At 37.6% G+C, this 20,595-nt stretch overlaps 1 protein-coding gene across 1 annotated transcript in view; it reads right to left on the reverse strand.

The window, feature by feature from the left end:
- Positions 1-11,765: 11,765 nt before the first annotated feature.
- The window catches only part of GSTCD (glutathione S-transferase C-terminal domain containing), a 48,038-nt gene continuing 39,208 nt past the window's right edge, over positions 11,766-20,595 (reverse strand). The window contains exons 9-12 of the mRNA XM_015861427.2: positions 20,147-20,280; positions 19,523-19,553; positions 16,497-16,566; positions 11,766-12,855 (exon numbers count right to left, since the gene is read on the reverse strand). Of these exons, the coding sequence (XP_015716913.1) occupies positions 12,719-12,855; positions 16,497-16,566; positions 19,523-19,553; positions 20,147-20,280 (372 nt within the window). The 3' untranslated portion in view covers positions 11,766-12,718. The remainder of the gene's footprint in view (positions 12,856-16,496; positions 16,567-19,522; positions 19,554-20,146; positions 20,281-20,595) is intronic.

Below are 20,595 nucleotides of genomic sequence, written 5' to 3' on the forward strand. Positions count from 1 at the left end.
TGCCGGGGAACGACGGTGCTAGAGGCGGGCCGAGATGCTGAGGGTGCTGGGTGTGCGCCGCGAGAGCTCCGGAGCGGCAGCGGAGGCGGTGAGCCCCTCTGCGCTGCCCGCCCGCCCCGCTGCCGGGCGGAGGAGGTGCTGCCGGGGTGCGGCCGTGCCGCCCGCAGCCATTAGGGGCGCCCGAGGGCGGGCCGCCCGCCTCCCGCTGAGGGGCACCTGGCGGCGGGGCCGACCCTCAGCTCCGCCTCGTCCCCTCGGTCGCGTTGCACACCTACCTTGCAAAGGAGCGGGGGGAGCGAGGCCCCTCATCGCAGGACTGGGACACGAAACGGGGAGAACGACGGGCACCAGAGGTGGGTACAGGCAGAGCTTTGATCTTGTGAACAAGCTGTTATTCCATTAGGTCCCACAGCCGCCCGCTATTACGTGCAGAGTCCACAGGTATAGATAAGAGAATTAAGAATCAGCCTTCTTTTGCCAAACGCAGTTCTTCCAGGATAATGCTTTTCAACAAGATTACAAGTTTTTCCTTGTTTGCTTCGTTCTGGCTCAAAGTCTCCTTTAATAGCTCTCAGATGTCAGCGTGTGTCCCTGGCCCCAGCCAGACAAAGAAACCAGAGGGTCAAGCAGGACCTGTGCATCACTACCACTACCAACAGGGACTCCAGCTCTGTTCCACATTAAAGCACTAAAAGCACCGTGTCTGCTTAGTTTCTATGAACTACTGCCATAGGGACATTTTGAGGGACACTAAATAACAACTTGCCACCAATTTAGGGTCAGAGCTGCTCACAGTTCTCTGATTACAGACAGATGGGCCAACAGCTCGGATTAAATTATAGCACTGGTTTTGATCACAGCTAATCTCATCAGCTGTTGCTACAAGAGTCACACAGCTTAGATCCAGAAAACAAAGACCTTCCAGTTTACACCTAACACAAAGCCAAACCCTTCAGGGAACGCTTAGATGCCAGCTTCCTAAAATACGATTTGAGCTGATAGCTCTGCTCAGAGCATTTTGCACCTTTATAACACTAAACAGATATTCAAGCTACACTGTGGTTATGACAGTAGTAAAGATATTTTGCACAAGGTATGAACTGAGCTAGTGAGTTTTATTCAACTACACACCTCTCCGAGCACTTACTGAAATCTTCAGCAGAAAACCCTTCACTCTTTCACTATCTATTCAGGACCCCAGTTTCCCTGTGCTAAGCCTCCCGTCCACAGTCTCAACCCAACACCACCCAGACAGATGAAATAAAATCATAAAAAGCTCATAATTCTGCAAGATATTTGTTACCTATGCTGAGACAGCAAACCCTGTGGAGGACTGAGCTAGACATGTAAACTGCACCAAAGACCAAATGTCATTCCCTCCATTCACATCAGTGGAAGCTGATAACCAATGCAATAACGCGGTAGCATTTGGGAAAGACGGGAGCATCTGGCTTAGATTAGATTCTTGCTGAAACAGAGCTGATTTCCAACTCATGACTGATTATATTTTTTCCCCACTCAGATACGTGATGAGGGATCAGCCCACAGCCCTTGCAGGATTCATTTGTTGTCAAGATTTTACGGGCAAAAAGGGAGAAGTCCTACTTAAGATAACCACAGGGATTTCTCTCTGTTACCAGCATCCGGCTATATCTCTCCAACACGCAGAAGGAAAATATCCGCAAATTACATTGTGGCCAAATTCAGGAGAGGTGCCAAAAGCAACATTTCAACTTCTTTGTGAATAAAGGTCGAGGGCAACCTGACACTTTCCTTCCAGTGTCCAGAAGGACGTGTGGTAAAGTCAAACCCATTCACATTACTCCCCATAGTGGTACGTAAGTATAGAGCAACTTTAAAGCACGTGCTCCTTTTAAAAATCAAGTATACTCACAGATGGTAGTAAAATGATTTAATCTGTCCAGGCTGCACTCAGTATTTAAGATTTCCTCCTCAGCCTCTTTGGCATTCTTGTGTCTCAATAACTGTGCTGGTCAGACATGGTGCCTACTTCAATTAGGATTGTCTGCTTTCAGTTAACTTTTGCTGCTTTTGGAACACCACTCTGAAAAAACAATTAACCAGTCAGTGGAAGATCACATATTGCACATCCATACCCATCAGCAGCACTGGACATCCAGCCATGAATTCATTTGTTTTGGCAATGATTTATTGATCTAAATGGAGTTTTCTTAACAGGGTAGTTTCTCATATTCAGGACACTGAGTGAGAAAGCATAGGAATCAAATCTCTCACAAATTAACAGCGTACAAAGCTGTCTTCCCTACTCCAGTGCTGTGAGGTTGTGTAACAAACTGATATATAGGAGACTGAGAAATTGCGGAAATAGTAAGAGAAATGCTCTCACATCTTACATTTAACAAAGCAGCATGAAAGCATCACAAATGTTAAAGTCACAGGGCTGGCTGATGTGATGGTTCAGCAAGACATTAGTAATAAATGCCCCATAGGAATGCATCAAGCACTCAGACAGACGACTAGCACATACCAGGCAGATGAAGTGGAGGATCATGGACAAAGGAACAAGTGTCCAAGAAGTCTCTTTCAAAGACAGAGAGTTGTTGAGTCCAACATGGACCACGATTTTCACTGCAAATTAGCAGCTACAGAGCAGAAACATGGAGGAATATGTAAAAGTACCAGTAATTGATATTTTTAAATGGCAAATACTGGTAGATATAGTAAGTACTATCATACAGTAAATATAACAAATTGCATAGAATAAGACTCAAATTTTACCTTCATTTGTTACAGGTAGCTGTGAATTAAATAATCACGAGAGTAACAGATGCTGCCTTGGGCAATCTACTACCAAGTAACTTTTATTGGCATTAGTTAACTCATTTTAATATTAACTTCCTTCTCTGGATCTTAAAATACATTACAGTTATTAATAAAATCCTGTATTCAGGTGAATCAGGCAACACTCTTTCAATTCAAAGATGGAAATACTCTTTCCATGCAGTATTTCTCTATTATTCTCTAATATTCTCTTTTCCAGTCTATATATGTTGATCTTTTGAACATATGGCCACTTGATCAATTTTTGTTCCAAGACGTTTTGCACTGAAGATGAGAAGTATCCCCCAACCTTAACATTACCCTATTAGAGATTAGTTCTACTTGAGACATAATCTTTGAATGCAGAAAAATCTGCGACTGACATAGGGGACGTGTTCATCTGAACAGTGAGGGACAGCACAGTCAGCTTCAGAAAATGATGGCAAACTGCCTGCACTGCTGGAAGCCTTGTGTATCCTACAGCTCTCAGTAACACCAGCAATGAAGGTGATGCAACTATTAAAGAACACGGGCTTGAGAAATATTTTGTGGATAAGACAGCAGAATACTCAGCACCAAAGCACATTTTACAGACTGGCAAAGAGTCAGAACTGAGATGGGTCCTTATGTCTGAGTGAAACAATTATTAATGTCTGCAGATTGAGCAGAAAAACCACACATACGGCCTCTGACACCATCTAAAAAGGAGAAAGAATAGAGAAAGCTTTGGGCATCTGCTGAATAAATGACTGACACGCTATTTTGTGCAGTCAGCACTGAAAAAAATGCCTCCAACAATACATTAGCATCGTTGCTGTCTGCTCCAGGTTGGTTCAGCCAGTTAGCTCCCATTCATTGCTGTAGTTCAGTCAGCCTTTGGCAAAGCTGTCACAACAAACCAGCTGAGTTCACTGAAAAGGATGCAGGGCTGTTTCCTAAGCAGCCTGACAGTCATGCTTCTGTAACATGGATTTTCATCCGTTTAAGATTCTACTGTTCCCATAATACAATAATACAACCCCTTCCTAGGCTACATGCATGCACAGCTAGTGGTCAGCATGAGGGATGAGAACTGAGACACAAGCAAACCATTTAGGATGATTAGCAGTTAATAAAAATATTACTTACATGGTAAGAAAATATATACTATGGAATGCTCATAATCAACAGTTTACTGTCTTTTTCATGGGCACCAAGTGCATAACAACCTTCCATTCAACAATATTAAAGGCTGATGACAGACTCTTAAAGAAAAAGCAAAAATCACATCATCAAATTACTATCTGTAACTAAGAGAAAATATATAGAAAACAAAACAGGAACAGAGTCACATATGTTATACAGAACATCACAATAAAAAAAAAAAAAAGCTGCTAAGAATCCAGAAACCACAAGGATGTGAGCTGAATCCAAACTTAACCTCACACTTACTGCTGTAACTTTAGCAAAAGAAAAATGCAATATTGAGATCTCCATGAAGACGTTCCCAAACTCAGTTCTAACGTGAACTACCTTTAATTAGGAGGTTCTTTTGTATATTACCTGGACTCCATGGCAGCTTTCTCTTTCTGCTCAACCTTCATATGCCCAGACTGCAAGCTATGACTTTTTGGACTGCTTGAGTTCTATCATGTAAGATCATAAATCAGTCTGAGAAGTAATCAGAAGTGTCTTTTGTCAAAAGAAGCAAATGAAATTAATCTGGCACAGCATGGATTCAACTGATTCTGCTCATGAAATACACTTATGACAAGAAAAACACAAGTAATTGCAGAACCAGAAGAAAACAATTTACAGTAGGCTAAGAAATCAGCCTTGACTATAGCAGTGTTTGTAACTTGGTTTTTCCTCCATGCCATGGATTAATTGCCACAATTAGGGGTGAAAACAAAAAACAAACAAACAAAAAAAAAACTTGCAGATTCATATTAATATAGATACACTGCCTGACATTGCCTTTCCAGAGAGAAATGATAAAGAACTGCTTCAACTGCAGTACAACCCTGTGGTGTATTACCTATGCTTATTCCAATTTGGCCTGCTCTCATTTGGGCTGTCATTTTTTAATTCAGCTGACATTACTAATTGCTAGGGAGACACCTTTCAAAACACAGGAAATGTATTCAACACATTCCCCATCAGCTGTTGGAGCAGCTGTCCCTGCCACTGTTGAGCCTTCAACCCAAACAGAGTTTCAGATAGTAAATGCAGCCCTGGAAACCCAGGCTGTAGGGTGTGCCTTGAAGCTGGGAAAAGGTGGTCTTCTTCCCTGCAGGAGGGGTGCTGATGCTGAAGAGCTGTGCCATCAAATATCAGAGGTACCAGAGAAAAACCAGCAGGCTCTGTGATATTAGAGGAAACAAGAGAGAAATAGATGGAATCTTCTCAGAAATGAAGTAGCTTTAAGAACCCTAGAACCCAACTGCAGTGGAAAAGGGCAGAATCCATCCCCAACATAAGATAAATAGTCCAATATTACATACTCTAACAAATATAATGGTAATGGACTGGGATAATCCTAGGTCAGGTCCTCAGATTCTGTAAAATTTAATACCCCCTACTGACCTCAGTGAAACTAACAACGTATATCACTAAGTTTTCTGTAGGCTTCAAGTCAAAAGCGAAACAGATCCCATAGAAATATAGTCTGGTAACAGTTGCACACAGCACAGGGCTGGTATGATATTTATCGCATACGTAGTTGCTTGTGAGCCTTTGAGCATTACAGAGTTTATTTGTGGCATTTAAAAGACTTTTTAAAGTCCATTAAATTCACGTCTTCAGAATACAGTATGAGTGGCAAGAGGATGGAGAAGATTTAAGTGAGGCTTAAGTGCTCAGTAAGAAAGGAAATTAAGGAGTTTCAGGGTTATCTACAGGTCTGGTAAACAGTTTCTGATTCTTCTACAGTCTGCTCAAACAACGCAGTCGCACTCAATCTTACTTTGACAATATTCTTCTTAAAGCTTTATATTCAAAACCAGTTACTCCCTCCAAATAACACTTTAACATTTCTACAGGTTTTTATGGATACTTTTTAAGAGGAAACAATAACTTTGAGATCAGTATTTAATACACGGTTAGATACGAACCTCAACAGTCTTAAATAAGTGAGCATGCTCCTTAACTGAAATTTTCTTAAGGGAGAAAACCACAGTAGCTCTGTCTGAGATGGACTGGGAACTCCAGACTAGAAGTTTTTTCATTAGGATTTGAAGAAACTCTGCAATAGCAAAAGTATGAAAAGTTCCAGAACAGAAAACCAATTGTGACTGCCTTCATGAAAGGAGAAGGAAAGTCTAAGAAAGAGACTGGAGCAAATCTAGCAACAGTTTTCAAAACTGCTGTGCAGGCAATGACAAAATATTGTAGGACAAATAAAAAATCCAATTTCAGAGGGAAACTGAAGGCTACAGAGCTTTAAATAGCAGAATACAAGAGGTAAGAGAATTAATAAAAGAATTAATAAAGGAATTAATGAACTGTTCTGTGAACTAGAACAAAGAGATAAAGGTTGCTTGCTGACACATTCAAGAAAGTACATTTTGTTCTTGTCTTTTTACTTCTAATCCGCGCATAACTCTGACAGATAACTGAGCTTGGTCTAGCAGAAGAGGTATTAGAGCTGAAAGACAGACAGTAAAGTGTCTATAAACAGCTCTACCTTCTTTCAAGAATTACAGTATAAACTACTGAAAAATAGTTTGCAGTGGTCTGAGTAGTGCAACAGTGCACCTTCAAACTCACGGACTGTCGGCTCTCAAAGGCAGGGGCAACTACAGATAAACAAGCTGTCCTTTTTCCCTTGAGTGAAGTTAAAGAATGCCATCAGAAAATTAAACTGGCAAGCTTGCATAGCACTCAGTTCGTACTTTCAATGAAACTAAAAGCAGTGATCACAGAAGGAAAAAGGAACGCATTCAAAACACGTCGGAACAGAAAGCAATTGAATTTGGTCTTTCTGCACTGCATAGACTCTTCTCTGTACCTGGAAGCAGGTATTAAATATAGCAATTTTTGCACATATATCCTCATGGTTAACAGATGAAAAAGACATGCAGCTAATCTTGAGGAATGCCAACAAAACTGACTACCCTTTGGAAGTTTAAAACTAAGCTTAGTAGTAATTTCCAAGCATACCAGCAAATAAAAGCAAATTCTGAGTAAGAACACACAGAGTGAGGCTGTTACTCTCAGAACTTGAATGCTGTCACTTCTTTCAAGCAAGGTAGGTGCTAACACAGAATCAATTAGAAGATTTATGCCCTCCAGAATGGCAGCATACATGCCAATAGTATTTATTCTTGTAGCAGCAGCTATTGTGTATACTAATCCTGTACAGATACCCTGCTACTTTAAGATTATTTGGAGCTAAAAGCTGCAATTGGAAACTGTCTCAGTAAAGATTATTCAGCTGGAACATGTTTTATTTTAGAGGGCTTTTTGGTATTTATGACAGAGCATATAAAAGTAATCCAATTGTAAAAGAGATCCATAAACTAACTGAAGGTTTCAAATTACATAATTGCTTAAATCACTTAATTCTTTTTTTCTTTTCCAGATTCCTACTTTGAATATGAAACGTTCAAACAAGGACGAGGCATCAATTTATAACCAACTGCTTGTGTGTAATGGTCAAATGCAAAAAAAAAAGAAGAGAAATTAAATGTTTATCTGAGTCTTGATTTTCATCCAATACCTTGGGTAATTTATCCTGAAATTCTAATTATATCTCCCTATACAAGCACTGCAAATATGAAAACCGAGAGAAAAATATATTTGCGAGAGCTTTTTTCCTCTGTCTTTTCCAAAGTAAAGAGATGGCTGCGGTTAAATTACTTAATGAAAAGAATTCAGTGTGTCAGCAATCATCCCAACAAAGAGAACATGTCCATTTACAGTATTGTTTAACTATTTCTACAGTTGGTGACCACACTAAATGGGTATTTGAATGGTAACATGCCAAATGAATAAAAACAACCTTCATGGTGCCAAACATTAGCTATTTCCACAAATCTAATTGAAAGCATGCAAAAGCAGGGCACAAAAGTACATATAACTACTTCATCTTCTGGCCTCTTAGACAACCTGAATTGTCTATATTTTATGTGATTTTGTTTAAAAGAGCAATGTCAGAGCAACAGACCAGAAGGTATCTGTTCATGTCATCCAAGCTTATATTGAGCCGCAGTAATATATATGCATCATAGCTCAGGAACTGTTAACACAGCATGAGTATGAGATCAGGTTATCTATTCATGAAATAAACCTACAGTTTACGCCAAAGTACATGAAAAACAATATTAGCTAGTGAAAAACCATAATAACTAGAAGCTGAGCAATTCAATAGCCTCTTATTAGATGAAGGGCAAGACTGAATAAAAGTTAATTTTAAGTCGGTCACTTAGTTAAATGGTGGCATTAGGGATTTAGAATAGCAGTTCAGAACTCTAATTGTTCTGGTTGCCAATACTAGCCCAGACCAGAGACCTCAAAGAAAAGAGCAACTCCACTTTCAAGGAGCTGCAGGTGGCTCAAAGTTGTTGGCCTAGGCTCTAAAACAGGAGGATTCTATCCACTACGATCCTTCACTATTTTCTATTTTAAATACAGATAACTTCATTATCCATTTTGTTTTCTTTTTTAAAAAGCTCTATTTAGAAGCCTGATTTAAATCTTGAAATCTTGGCTTGGTGAGAGTTTGTGATGGGGAATTCCACTGGCTGAATAGAGATGCCACAGAGAAACACACACATGATAAAAATGCATACCCAGACACTTACAAACTTACTGGTACCCCTAGAGTTTTGTGCAAAGCTCTAAGTTGATTACATTATTCCTGTACACCAGTCTTGTATTTTCTTTGCAAAACAATAGGATTCTTTGTGTACAAGCTGTTAAAATCACCTACGCGATTTTCTTGGCTCTTGCATGTCTTGTAATATGTATTTTTATACAGTCAATGAGGCCAAGGAGTAGGTCAGCTTATCGCAAAAACAAATCAAAACAAAAACAGGAGAAGCTCTTAGATTAGTTCAAACAGCCACAGGTAAAACAGAAATGGTCCTCAATCCAGGAAAAAACACAGATAAAAATCTCTTTAAACATGCTGGGATGGGGAGCAAAACAAATTTGCTAGAAGGACTGAGTTGCACAGATGGACTATCTCAGATAACTACCGCCCATTCAACTCAACCATCTGCATTTGCACCACTCCTCTGCTTACACTGAAAGTATACTGGCTGTATTGAAAGTATTAGGCTAAAACATCTGATAAGAATCAGACTTTTTCAGTAATGTAGTTACTCTGTGGATTTTTTATTATTATTATTTTTGAATGAGTAAATTAAAAGTGAGTTCTAGTCTTGTTCATGTTTATTTCATATGTCAGATAACTTAATTTCCTCCAGATTTAACATTTCCCATCATATCATAGATCCAACTTGTTTCTCCCTCTTGAAAACCATTCTCTGAGCTAAACAAGCACAAAGGACTGGATAGGACGCATCTGAAAGTATGGAGAGAACTGTCTGAAACCTTCATGAGACTCCTCCTTAATAGGTAGCGAATCAGAAGGGATTCCCCAGTGGCTTCAGAAAGGCAACTACTAAAGCAAGAAGTGCAACATGAGGAATTAGAGGTAGGTCACCCCCACTTCCATTCCTGGAAAATCACAGAACAAGAAGTCTTGGAAGACTTCCATCCTGACATGGCTTACTTCCATTTAACTCTGTAGCATCCTTAGTAAACAGCTGTCAACTGCAAACACAAGGTATAGAACCAGAAGATTTCTCTCTCCCTTTCCTTACCTGCAGCCTTATTTTAGGACCATCTGTTCTGGCACATCAGTCCCAAACGATTCAAAAACTGCTGCCTGATACATCTGTCATAGGAATCATGCTGAGGTCTTTGACATAACTTTTGTTGTCTCCAAAACAGTAGCGTAAGAAAAACAGCAACACCAGGAAACACATCAAAATCTGGTCATCAAGACTGTTACATGGCAGAGATGAATAAACTCTTACATTGTTTCACCTAAATAAGCCTTTTCCTCATTATTGCTTTAATGAAATAAATGAAACAGACTTTCCTTTGCCTCTTGCATCCATTATTGGACAGTTACACCTGATCAAATCTAATTTAACTGAGGGTTACAATGTTTGATTGTACAATTGTAACAAACAACAAAATTTGAAGGTGTTTGAGCTCTAAATACTAGTGATATTGACAACGATTCATAGTAACTTACCGTATCTTCATAAATTCCTTGTCAAAAAACTAGCACCTACTACTAGCACCTACCTACTACTAGCACCAACTAGGAGAGAGTATATTGTATCATATAATGATATGTTAATAGAAAGATAAAATAATTACTCATGACTAGAAAAAAAAAAAAAGTGTAAATGTTTTAATGTAAATTAACGTTTATGGTGGATAAAATGCTCAGAAATATTAAGAACACTTTCCAAAATTAGATCTTGGTTTCTGACGATGAAGGGAACACATCCAAGAAATGAAAATGCCTTTTCTTTTGTATGTTTTATCTATTACTAATCCCTCTGCAACTAGCCTGCAACTAAACTAATTAAAAAGTCAGATGCCATATACACTAAAGTCAGAGTTGAAAACGTATTGTAATCAGCATAGCAGAGAGCTTGCCTCCTCCAGTGCAGCGATGATTCCAACCCACAGGTACTTGCATAAGAGCCATTCTAATTCTTAAAATTCAATGGAACTTCTTCACTTGAGGATGAATGACCAACAAAAAAGAATAATTCAAGTTACATTTCAGTTCACATAACAAGTTCAAGTTTCCCTATGATTATGAAATATTTATCTTAAAAATGGCAAGCGCTAAAATTGTTGTCTTCATTATTAGTGCAAATGTATTGATTAGGCCTGTTCCAAGGGCTCCATCTCAGCTGACGGAGCTGAGATGAACTCATGAAAAATCAGCTCAGTAAACTGAAACAGTCTAAAGAGGAAACAGCTTACCATTAGTCAATAATTTTATCTCTAGAATCGCTGATTATTTGACCAGTTAACCAGGAAATCTCCAATAGTACCACTTACTTTGCAAAAGCCAAAGTGTTCAAGTAGCACATCTGAAAAAACACGTAAGAAACTCAAATGGTTCAGTAAAATAATTTTGAGTTACTAGTTAAGAAATACAATGCTTGACACCTATGAAGTTTTAAAACTGTTTGGTTCACTCGGAAATGACCGGAATTATTTGTTATAAAACTAACCTAAATACTTTTCCTTCCACAAGGCTTATCAGGGGAATTGCTACAAACAAAAAAATAAATTTGGTTTCAGTTTTACCATATGCATAGAATCATAATATTATTCATCATCATAAAAAGGTAATGGAGAAATTTCCTCACTCCAGACATACAATCTGGAGATTCAAATAGATTAACGTGAATAATGTTCATATCTGACATCGTTCTAACTTAAAAACAGTTCCCTTTGGCAAATGTATCTCTGAGCAAAAACTGCAAAGGCAACTGATATTGCTGTATGTTTTACTACCTACTACCTACGCAATCTTCCAAACCCTACCTTCTCTTGTAACTATAAAAAACTGCAGAGAAAACCACTACATTATCTTCAAGAATTCACAGTGAAGGTATGAATTAATACCTATTTGCTTACCTTTGTGCTTCCAAATAGGAGTGCAGCTTCCTTCAATCTTCATATTAAAACAAATAATTAGATCTCTTAGAGAGTGCTTTCATAAAGAATAAAATATATTGGGATGCTTTTTTTCCTCTAATACCTGTTGCAGTTTGTAATTCTGTTTCCCACATGTGCTGATTAAACTTCAGATATATTTGAACTAAACCATGCCAGAATTTGGAAATGGTTGAAAACCGCAAACATACAAGAAATATCTTGTCATGAGCTCTTTTCACTGCAACAGTGTGAACAGACAGTTTTAAAGTAGGGCAGAAAACTGCATACTAATCCAAACACATTTATTTTCATTTAATGGTAACACGTTTATGGTTGAGCTTTTCAAATAGTTCCACAACTGCAACTTCTTCCAAATTTAAACCGAATATAAAAATAAATGAAGGTGAAGTATATGGACACAAAAGCTTCTTATAAAAATCGTATCTGACAGCAAGTCTCTTTCAAATGGAAAGCAATCCATTTCAATTAGCAGAGGTGGCAGTGAAGTAACCATTCACCGACATCACTGTTAGCTCCTATAATCCAGTCAGTGGAGAAATAGAGGTTTGCTTTCTTTAGCTACACACACACAATTTCCAATGACCAGGTACAGAATTTTTGTGCAATATCCAAACATAAAAATTTTACACCATTTTAAAAGGATTAAGTTGGAATACAGTATATGCAGAATGATGCTGAAAGCATTCTGACGAATTTGTATTGAGAATGTTAATGAAATAGCATGGCATTCTTCAGCAAAATCTAGCCAACACCTGTTGCACAGTTTTCATCACTAACATCATAAATCTGTTCCCTCTAGTGAATTGCATGACTGGCTGATAACTGCTCTGCCCGTGAGCACAAATGAAGTTCTGAACATGAATGCAATTTTGAAGCAGCCAAGACAGCTTTATTGTAAAGGAAATGACCTTCCCTTCTAAGCCTTCTTCCCCTTTCGTTTCTAAGCTTCTGCAGATGGATACCATTCCACAGACCATTGTTAGAGAAGTTTCTCACTATGAGAACCAAAAGTTGCCTAATGACACACTACAAGTACAATTTGCAATGCTCTGCATGCAGTTCACTTTCGAAAACTTCTCATGCTGCTTCCTTTTCCGAACACAATGGGTTCAAGATGCACAATGTCTGGTTCCCAACTATGCTTGTATTTGCTGGATGCTTTTACATGTTGAAGATTTATGATCAACTTCAAATCAAGTGCAAGTTTCATAGTCTAAACTGGGGTGCCTACAAACATATTGTTCTTTGGAGAACAGCTCTCTGGCTCCATAGATGTGACTTGAACAGAGTAGTTACTCCCTTCCGCAGCCCATGCTCGATCGAGATCCACAAGCCCCATACACTGCTTTCCTGAAAAAAAGAGCAAAGGAGAGCACAGAAAGTCTAAAAATATGCAAGCATTATCAGAAATATGCACTTCAATTTTAAGAGGAAACATCAGTAAGTCATCTAAAAAAAGACAAGTGCCAAATCTGCTTTAAAATCTGTCTTAATCTGTTTTACTTCAAATAGACAGGCATTAATAGTACTAAATCACATCTGCATCTTGTAACCTTCATTTACCAATGTTCTTGAGAAGGATTCTTAACTCTGTACATATGGAGAAGTATAATAGGCACAACTATTTTTAAGTATTCCCAAAACTTGCAGAAGAATATGTGCATTAAAGTAAAAGCCACGGGAAGAAAACAGCTAGTTTATCCCTCAGCTCCTGAATTGCTGAATCCTTAGTCCTTTATAACCACAGTTGTTTTCCTGCAGCAGTTTCATCTAAAATCTGAAAATCTTTGGTTACAGAAAAGAAGAAAATACTGAATAGTTATCCAGTGTAGTTGATCTGAAGAGTCTGTGAGTACAGATCAGATTTGTGAGTACCCAAGGAACCTGAATAACCACAAATCTACAGGTCCTGATGAGATGCATCCCAGAGTCCTGAGGGAACTGGCTGATGCAGTCACCAAGCCATTCTCAAAGCCAACATTACTGTCTCTTTTCTCTTTCTTGAAAGAACTGCACAATTTTATATGTATTTTTGGACTGAGATGAGGACTCATAAGGAGAATTCATATGTCCTGGTGATGAACTGAATAAGTCAGGTATTCTAAACTACTCTTCTACTTGCCTATTTATCTGCCTTCAATATATACGGAATTTGGTTGCACCTGGTAAACATCTGTACAAGCTTAAGGTAGTTGGCATGAACATGTCCCCTAGTGTCTTTGCATTTCAGGACAGCTGGTGCACATCATACTTCAATACGATGTTTAGTCCAGTCTTTCCTCTCTTTCCACAGTGAGCTGATGGCCAGAAGTATTTTCTCCTTCTCAACTGAGTTCACTATTTTGACTTCATCAAGATAATGATATTTTGACTCTGTTCCGGTGGAGGCCTTCAATTTGTCAGGGTAACTAACTGAATATCAAACAACTTAGAGACATGCTAATATCTCAGGCCTGAAAAAGATCTTTCCAACCTAGTTCCATATGGATTTATATGTAGCAGAGAGAAATTATCAGTTTATGCATCCAGTCTGGACTGATCTCCAAATTGCTTGTTGGGGCACTATTCTCCTACAACCGTTCCATAGAAAATTATTTTCTGCAATTAGTTGAACAAAATGGCATATAGAACACAACTTCCACTGAGAGCAGTATCATAATTATTCAGAGTTCACATATTAAGGGGGAGTTGAGAATGCCACAGTTGGGCACTGAGATCATCAGAGAAACCAGTAAGACAGTAAGAAATAAATGGGTCAGTTCTGTGATAAAAATGAATAAATTAGGTGGATTGTAGTGATGCTCGTGAGACCACTGAGTATTCTTACACTTACACAGGTCCCACTACCAGGGATAACGGGTAAAACAGACTTGTCCAGCAAAAACACAAAGAACTTCATTTAAGAGGGAATCACTGCTTGTAGAGTGAGTGAGTTCAACTTCAGTTTGTGTGATGTTATTTTTTTAATATTGACAGATAATACAGAAATTAATGGTAATTCCTTTGACTACTCTCCTTTTTTTAGTCATGACGGTCATAGTCAGAATGCTGTACTTCGTGTACAGCTTATTTGGGGGCTTATAGGTAATTAAACAAAATTAAGACATTTTACTGAGGTGGCATAATTGCTGAAATACATTTTACAATACTACCCTTAAAAGTTGAATGAGTCATTATCATTTACAACTGAAAGTAAAAAGCCTTCAGTTGTTCAGAAATATTTGCATTAAATGAAATCTGCAAAGGTTTCTCAGTATCTGATTATGCGCTGCACATTAACAAACAAACTCTCACAATGGCTGCAACACTAATCTGAGTCAATCTTGCAAACAAGACAAATTAACCCAAAAAGATTCCCATAACATCAGGTTTCACAGCTGAAAAAGGAAAATGGAATGGAAATGGTCTTCAACTAAACTGAGTAGTGTTACTTGGAACCTTAAGGGGAAAAATAAAACAACAACCATTCTCTAAAACATAAAAAACAATGACATTTCCTGCTTGGGAGGGGGAAAAATGATTTGTGTTTGATTTTTGTCAAGAGAAAGAACACACAAGTTATGTTTGTGATTAAAAGAAAAAAAAAACAAAACTGCATTTTCAGAGGAAGAAAAGGCAAATGTTATGATCTTTAAAAGATGTTGAGTCTTTTTCCAATTTTCAGTCCACCTGGCAAACAGCAGGAGAAAATGTCTGGTGCTACACAATAACTGAATGTTGATTTTTTTTCCGCTCACAAATACTATGATGATAGCAGAAGAGAAGACAAGTTATAATATACTGTCATCTCAGGTACCTGTATTACTTCCTATTTCTGTAGCTAGGTGTCCTGCTGGACAACAGGTTGGACATGAGTCAACAATGTGCCCTTGTGGCCAAGGAAGTCAATGGTATTCTGGCATGCATTAAAAAGACTGTGGCCAGCAGGTCGAGGGACGGCATCTTTCCCCTCTGCTCCATCCTTGTGAGGCCACATTTAGACTACTGTGTTCAATTCTGGGCTCACTGGTTCAAAAAAGATAGGGATCTCCTAGGAGGAGTCCCTTCAAGGACCACAAAGATGACAAAGGGCCTGGAGCATCTCTTGTATGACGAAAAGGCTGAATAACCTGGGTCTGTTCAGTCTGGGGAAAGGACGACTGAGGGGAGATGTGATAAATGAGACGTACAGTTATGTGTAATATGAACTTCAGTGTTTCTGATTATTAAATACTGTGCTATATACTTTGCTGTCTATGTGAGTAATGGGATTATGACCACCTTTACTCATTCCTTTATCACAGAAAACACTTAAGCTATGAACTGAAATTATGGGGATGAGATTGCTTTCACCACTAATTGCATGGAAATAACCCAAAAGAAGACAGGTACTCTTACTCAAAATTGCAATAATGTAGAAATTTGAAACAGAACTGAATACTGAAAGGTGAAAAGCGAGTCATTTGCTGCTGAAGCTATATCATAAGCTTTCTCACAATAGGAAAGCTGGTACCCCAGATAAGGGGCAAGCCAAATTCTGTTCTGATCAGAGTCGTCAAATTAAAATTACTCTTCACCATTTAAATACAATCCCAGAAAATCTTCAGATTATTCTAAATTTAATATTGGGATGAGCAAAACAAGTTATTACCAGCAATTACAAGCAGCATAAAGGGTTCGCACTGCAACTTACTACTACAAATAGCCAGTGCTTTTAATGTAATATGGACTGGCAATCGAAGGATTTCAGTAAAGTTTACAAAAACCACACTCTCTTTCATAGGTGGGAAAAATGTGAAGAGGCAAGAAAAAAGAATGAAGTAAAATGCAAACCTTCTAGCTCATACTGATAATTGAGCACAAAAAAAAAAAAAAAGTTCTAATACGATAGTTCAGAATAGCAAGGAGAAAAATGTGAAGAAACCCAGATTTCACAGCACTGTTTATTCCTTTAGATAGCAATATAAGGACTTTACTGAAATAGTTTAAGTAACAGCTGTAGAAATTCATACCTATCAGCTTTCGTTCAGGTGGAAGATGAACAGCTGTCTGATCTGCAAACCTACAAAGGATCATGTGCTCCTAAAAGGAAAAGTAAAGATGTTTGGTTCAGTAGCATTTCTTTCTTTCAAATACAGTAAGAGAAATCTAACTGGGGTTGGAACTAGATGATTTTAATGTCCCTTCGAACCCAAGCTATTCTGTGACTCTGTGATTCTAAGTTACTATTCAGATGTATTAAAAAACACTACCACATAGAAAAACATGTTTCAAAAATAAAAAAAATAAAAAATGATGTGCAAATCTTAATTTTGATATAACTTTGGGTTATAAAAAGAATTGAAAAATCAAGTGCAACTGTAAGCAGATTTCTACACAAGTGTACATTTTTCTTGCCTGCCTTTAAACTCATATTTTACTTTATCATACAGTATCATACAGTGTAATGGAAGCAGTTCCCTACTATAGCAAATGCACACAAGGGTTTTCAGCTCACAGCTCCACAACAAATGTGCAACCAAAATGAAAACATGCTATAACATGGTTAGGACTCAATATGTTTTGCTCAGATAGTTCAGTTTAAATATGGCTATTTCTATAGTACAGAAGGATTGAAAATGCTTAACCCAGATGTGAGTACTGGGGAAACAGAGGAAGGAAAAAAAAAAAACAAAAGAGAGCCACAGGCAATGTGGCTGTTCTTAGGAGAGGGAACAGTGATAAGCAGCTTGGGAAGAAAATGAGGGGCTTGGCAAGAGAGAAAGAATAAAAGACTTGCCACTTAACCAGTAAATCTGGACTGACTCCAGTGCCTTAGCTTCCTACAAGAGATGAGCCTTGAAGTTAAAGTCTAACTTATGACCACATCTCCTTCCTGTGACAGAACTAGTAAACTGTGACATCTTCTGTTGGTTAAAAATGAGGAAAAAAGCATTTCTGAAGTAACTAGGATGACCAAAATAAACTGCACAAACTTTGTGCATACAGAAGCCGTTATCTTGCTTTTTAGAATGCCCACAAAAATGCCTATCAAGTTTTCAAAGCTGTACGTCCAAAGTCATTCACTCTTACTTCCCATTTCTACTACAGGGAGAGCATCTTGACAAATTGAGTTTAAAAAAAAAAACACATCATGGTAGACATCTAGAGCTACCATAACCTTTGCAACTGCAAACAAATGAATTACAGCATAATGATCTCATCAAAAACGTTTTGGTACTGCCAGACTTCTGGATGTCTTTTTAGATCTCACTAAAATGGGAGATAAGAGAAATAAATTTCAAATGGGAACTGGAGGGGGGTGACACAGACAATGTCTGGCTAGCACATGGTAGCTTTGGCTACTAGCCAGCATCCTGTAGCAGTTTATTAATATGAAATATATAAAAATGCATACAGCTAGCTGTATAACAAAAGTTATTTATAACTAGGATTACTTGAGGCACCATGCAGCCTAGATCATTTGTACAAACTCTTGCATTATTAAGAACAGAAATATTTTTTTAGCATTGTCCTTGGCCTCTATGCAGTTCTGCATCACAAAAAACGATGCTGAAATTTCTAAAGTGGTGATAAAACATGTGATTTAAATATCCAGATATGAATAGATTCAAGGGAATAAAAGAGCAGAAAATCATTAAAAATAAATAAATAAATCAGAATTTCAATAATATTACACACACTATCCCATCCTAGGCTTCCTTGATTTCTTACGTTACCATAGGTTGACTATTAGCAATATGTGAGCAAATATTTTCTAATCTCAAACCTGAATTTTTCTTGATTGTGCGTTAAAGAGATGTAAGTGTGCTGAGGGAATGTTAATCAATGGAAAAAACTAATAACAGATTCAAATCTCACTATGCACTTTTCTTTTATCACTTCAAACTATGGGAATTTATTTATGTGAAAGTCAGTGAAACATACTTAGATTGGACCATCACAAAGATTATAAAAACTGAACCTCCCTGTGTCAGCTGGCTGAAGTTTTCAGTTGTTCTTTTTCGTATGTTCTCTTACTGCAGGATCAAAAAGGACAATCTACCTGCAATATGCAGCATTCTCAGTATGCTCAGTGTCCCAGAGTACATTTGGAGATTAAAAATAACATCTTCCCCACATGCTTTTGTAATAGAAGACTATTCTGCATCTCCAAAATTCACTATTCACTGGCTTTTTGAAACACTGAGACTCTTAGCCTAGGATGTGAAAAATTAATGTTAATAAATTTCTATATATTCTTGCTTCACTTGAATGGAAATATTCTCTTTCCATACCACATTAAGTGCATCTAACCTTCACATTCCTGGTTGTTCATCACTAAGTTCAAACACACTGGACAAAGCTTAATGAATCGGTACCAGTCGTCTCCTGACTACTGCACTGCTCTTGTCCTATTTTATTCCTGTTATCTTCATTCTGTCAGACCTGTATACTTCATTGCTTCTTTCTCCCACTTTTCTCATAAACCACATCCACATAGACCTTGGCTCTCCAGGATCAAAACACATTTGGATCTTTTAAAAATAATTTTGAATAAAGTGTTAATACTGCACAAAATTCTCAATGAAGAGAATTATCTCTTCCTGCTCATTTTATGAAATCTTTTAGACATAAATTATAGGGAGAAATCTAATTTTACCAAAATTTATATAAAAGTAACAATTGTACCTAAAAAAAATTGCAAATTTCTAGAGTATAAACATTAGTATTTAAGACTAGAAAAGTAAACTGCTATCCTGTAATTTTTAACTGATATGTGTTGAAGTAAGTATCTTAGGATTGGCTTAGGAATGGCTCTCCTACACTTATGATGAAAATAAAAAGATCTTTTCTGCAAAAAAAAAAAAAAAAAATTATGGAAACTTAAAAAATGGATGGTGGAAAGAAGGCAACACAGTGACATCTGCACTAACACGTGCATTCCTTCTCAGTTAAAAGATAAATACTCATATTTCATTTGATAAGACCCAGTGAAGTGCAAGGAATGGCACAACACACCCTCCATTCACAACACACAGCTGTTTATTTTACATACCTTGTAGGATAAAATTTCCTTGAACCGATGACTGAGAAAAGAAAGAGATTAATTCAATTAACATCTTAAAATGCCAAGTTGAAATATAAAAGCAATCCTTACATACCAGACCACATTTTAAACAGAACAGTACTATCTGTAGCAAACCAAAAGACATTCAAAAAAACTAGACATCAAGACACTTCATTTACTAATAAAGGAAAAGCACATTTGATGTCTTTTTCTCTTCCATTGAATCATTCATAGGAATCCCCCCTTTAAACTATTAAAAATGCTAACACGGGTTTAATAGGTTTTTCAATTTCACCTACTAGGTATTATACAGGTATACAACCTCTAGACATGCATATATTTTCTGTGTATCACTAAAGTAAGTTGTTTCTAAGATGGAACTGAGTGAGGAAAAAAAAGTGCCACACAGAATATGAGCCATGTAGTAATATGGACAATTTGGTATGTTTTATAATCTTTTTTCTCTCCCTTATTTCTTAAAAGTAAGCTCTAAAATATAGCTCAAGAAAGGTTTGATGTGAACTACACTGAGTTTGTGTTTGTTGACTAATTCTTCACTCTTTTAGCATTTAAATTGGTATTTTAAAGTTTATCTTGTTAGCCCTAGTTTACCTTCTGGGATATTTAAACTTCATGGTATTCTGAATGAAGCCATAGCAACAAGGGGAGATGACAAAGGCTGCCCGAGCCTTGATGCAGTGTTCAATCACCATGTCTGTTGCCACACCACATGCATGTAGAGCCACCTACAATGTTGAAAACAAACAAACAAACCCACAACAGGAATAAGCAAATTCTTCACAACAATATCCTACATACAACCCTGTTGCATATTTTGGTTGAGTTACTTAAATATCTAAAGAGTGTTTAGCAATGAAAGCTGTTTGGCCAAAGGCTGAGGCCTGATCCTTAATTTCTTGGCTTTTCATTTCTCTGTTCTGCATTTATTCAGAGGAAACTTTATGACCAACTGAGGTCCAAGGGAGCCACCAACACTAAACAAATGTTCCAGAAGTAGTCTTAATATAAATGCATGCATGGGTACACTGCGCTGCCGTATC

This window comes from Coturnix japonica, chromosome 4 (assembly GCF_001577835.2).
Source record: "Coturnix japonica isolate 7356 chromosome 4, Coturnix japonica 2.1, whole genome shotgun sequence".
In the NCBI taxonomy this organism is placed as follows: Eukaryota; Metazoa; Chordata; class Aves; order Galliformes; family Phasianidae; genus Coturnix; species Coturnix japonica.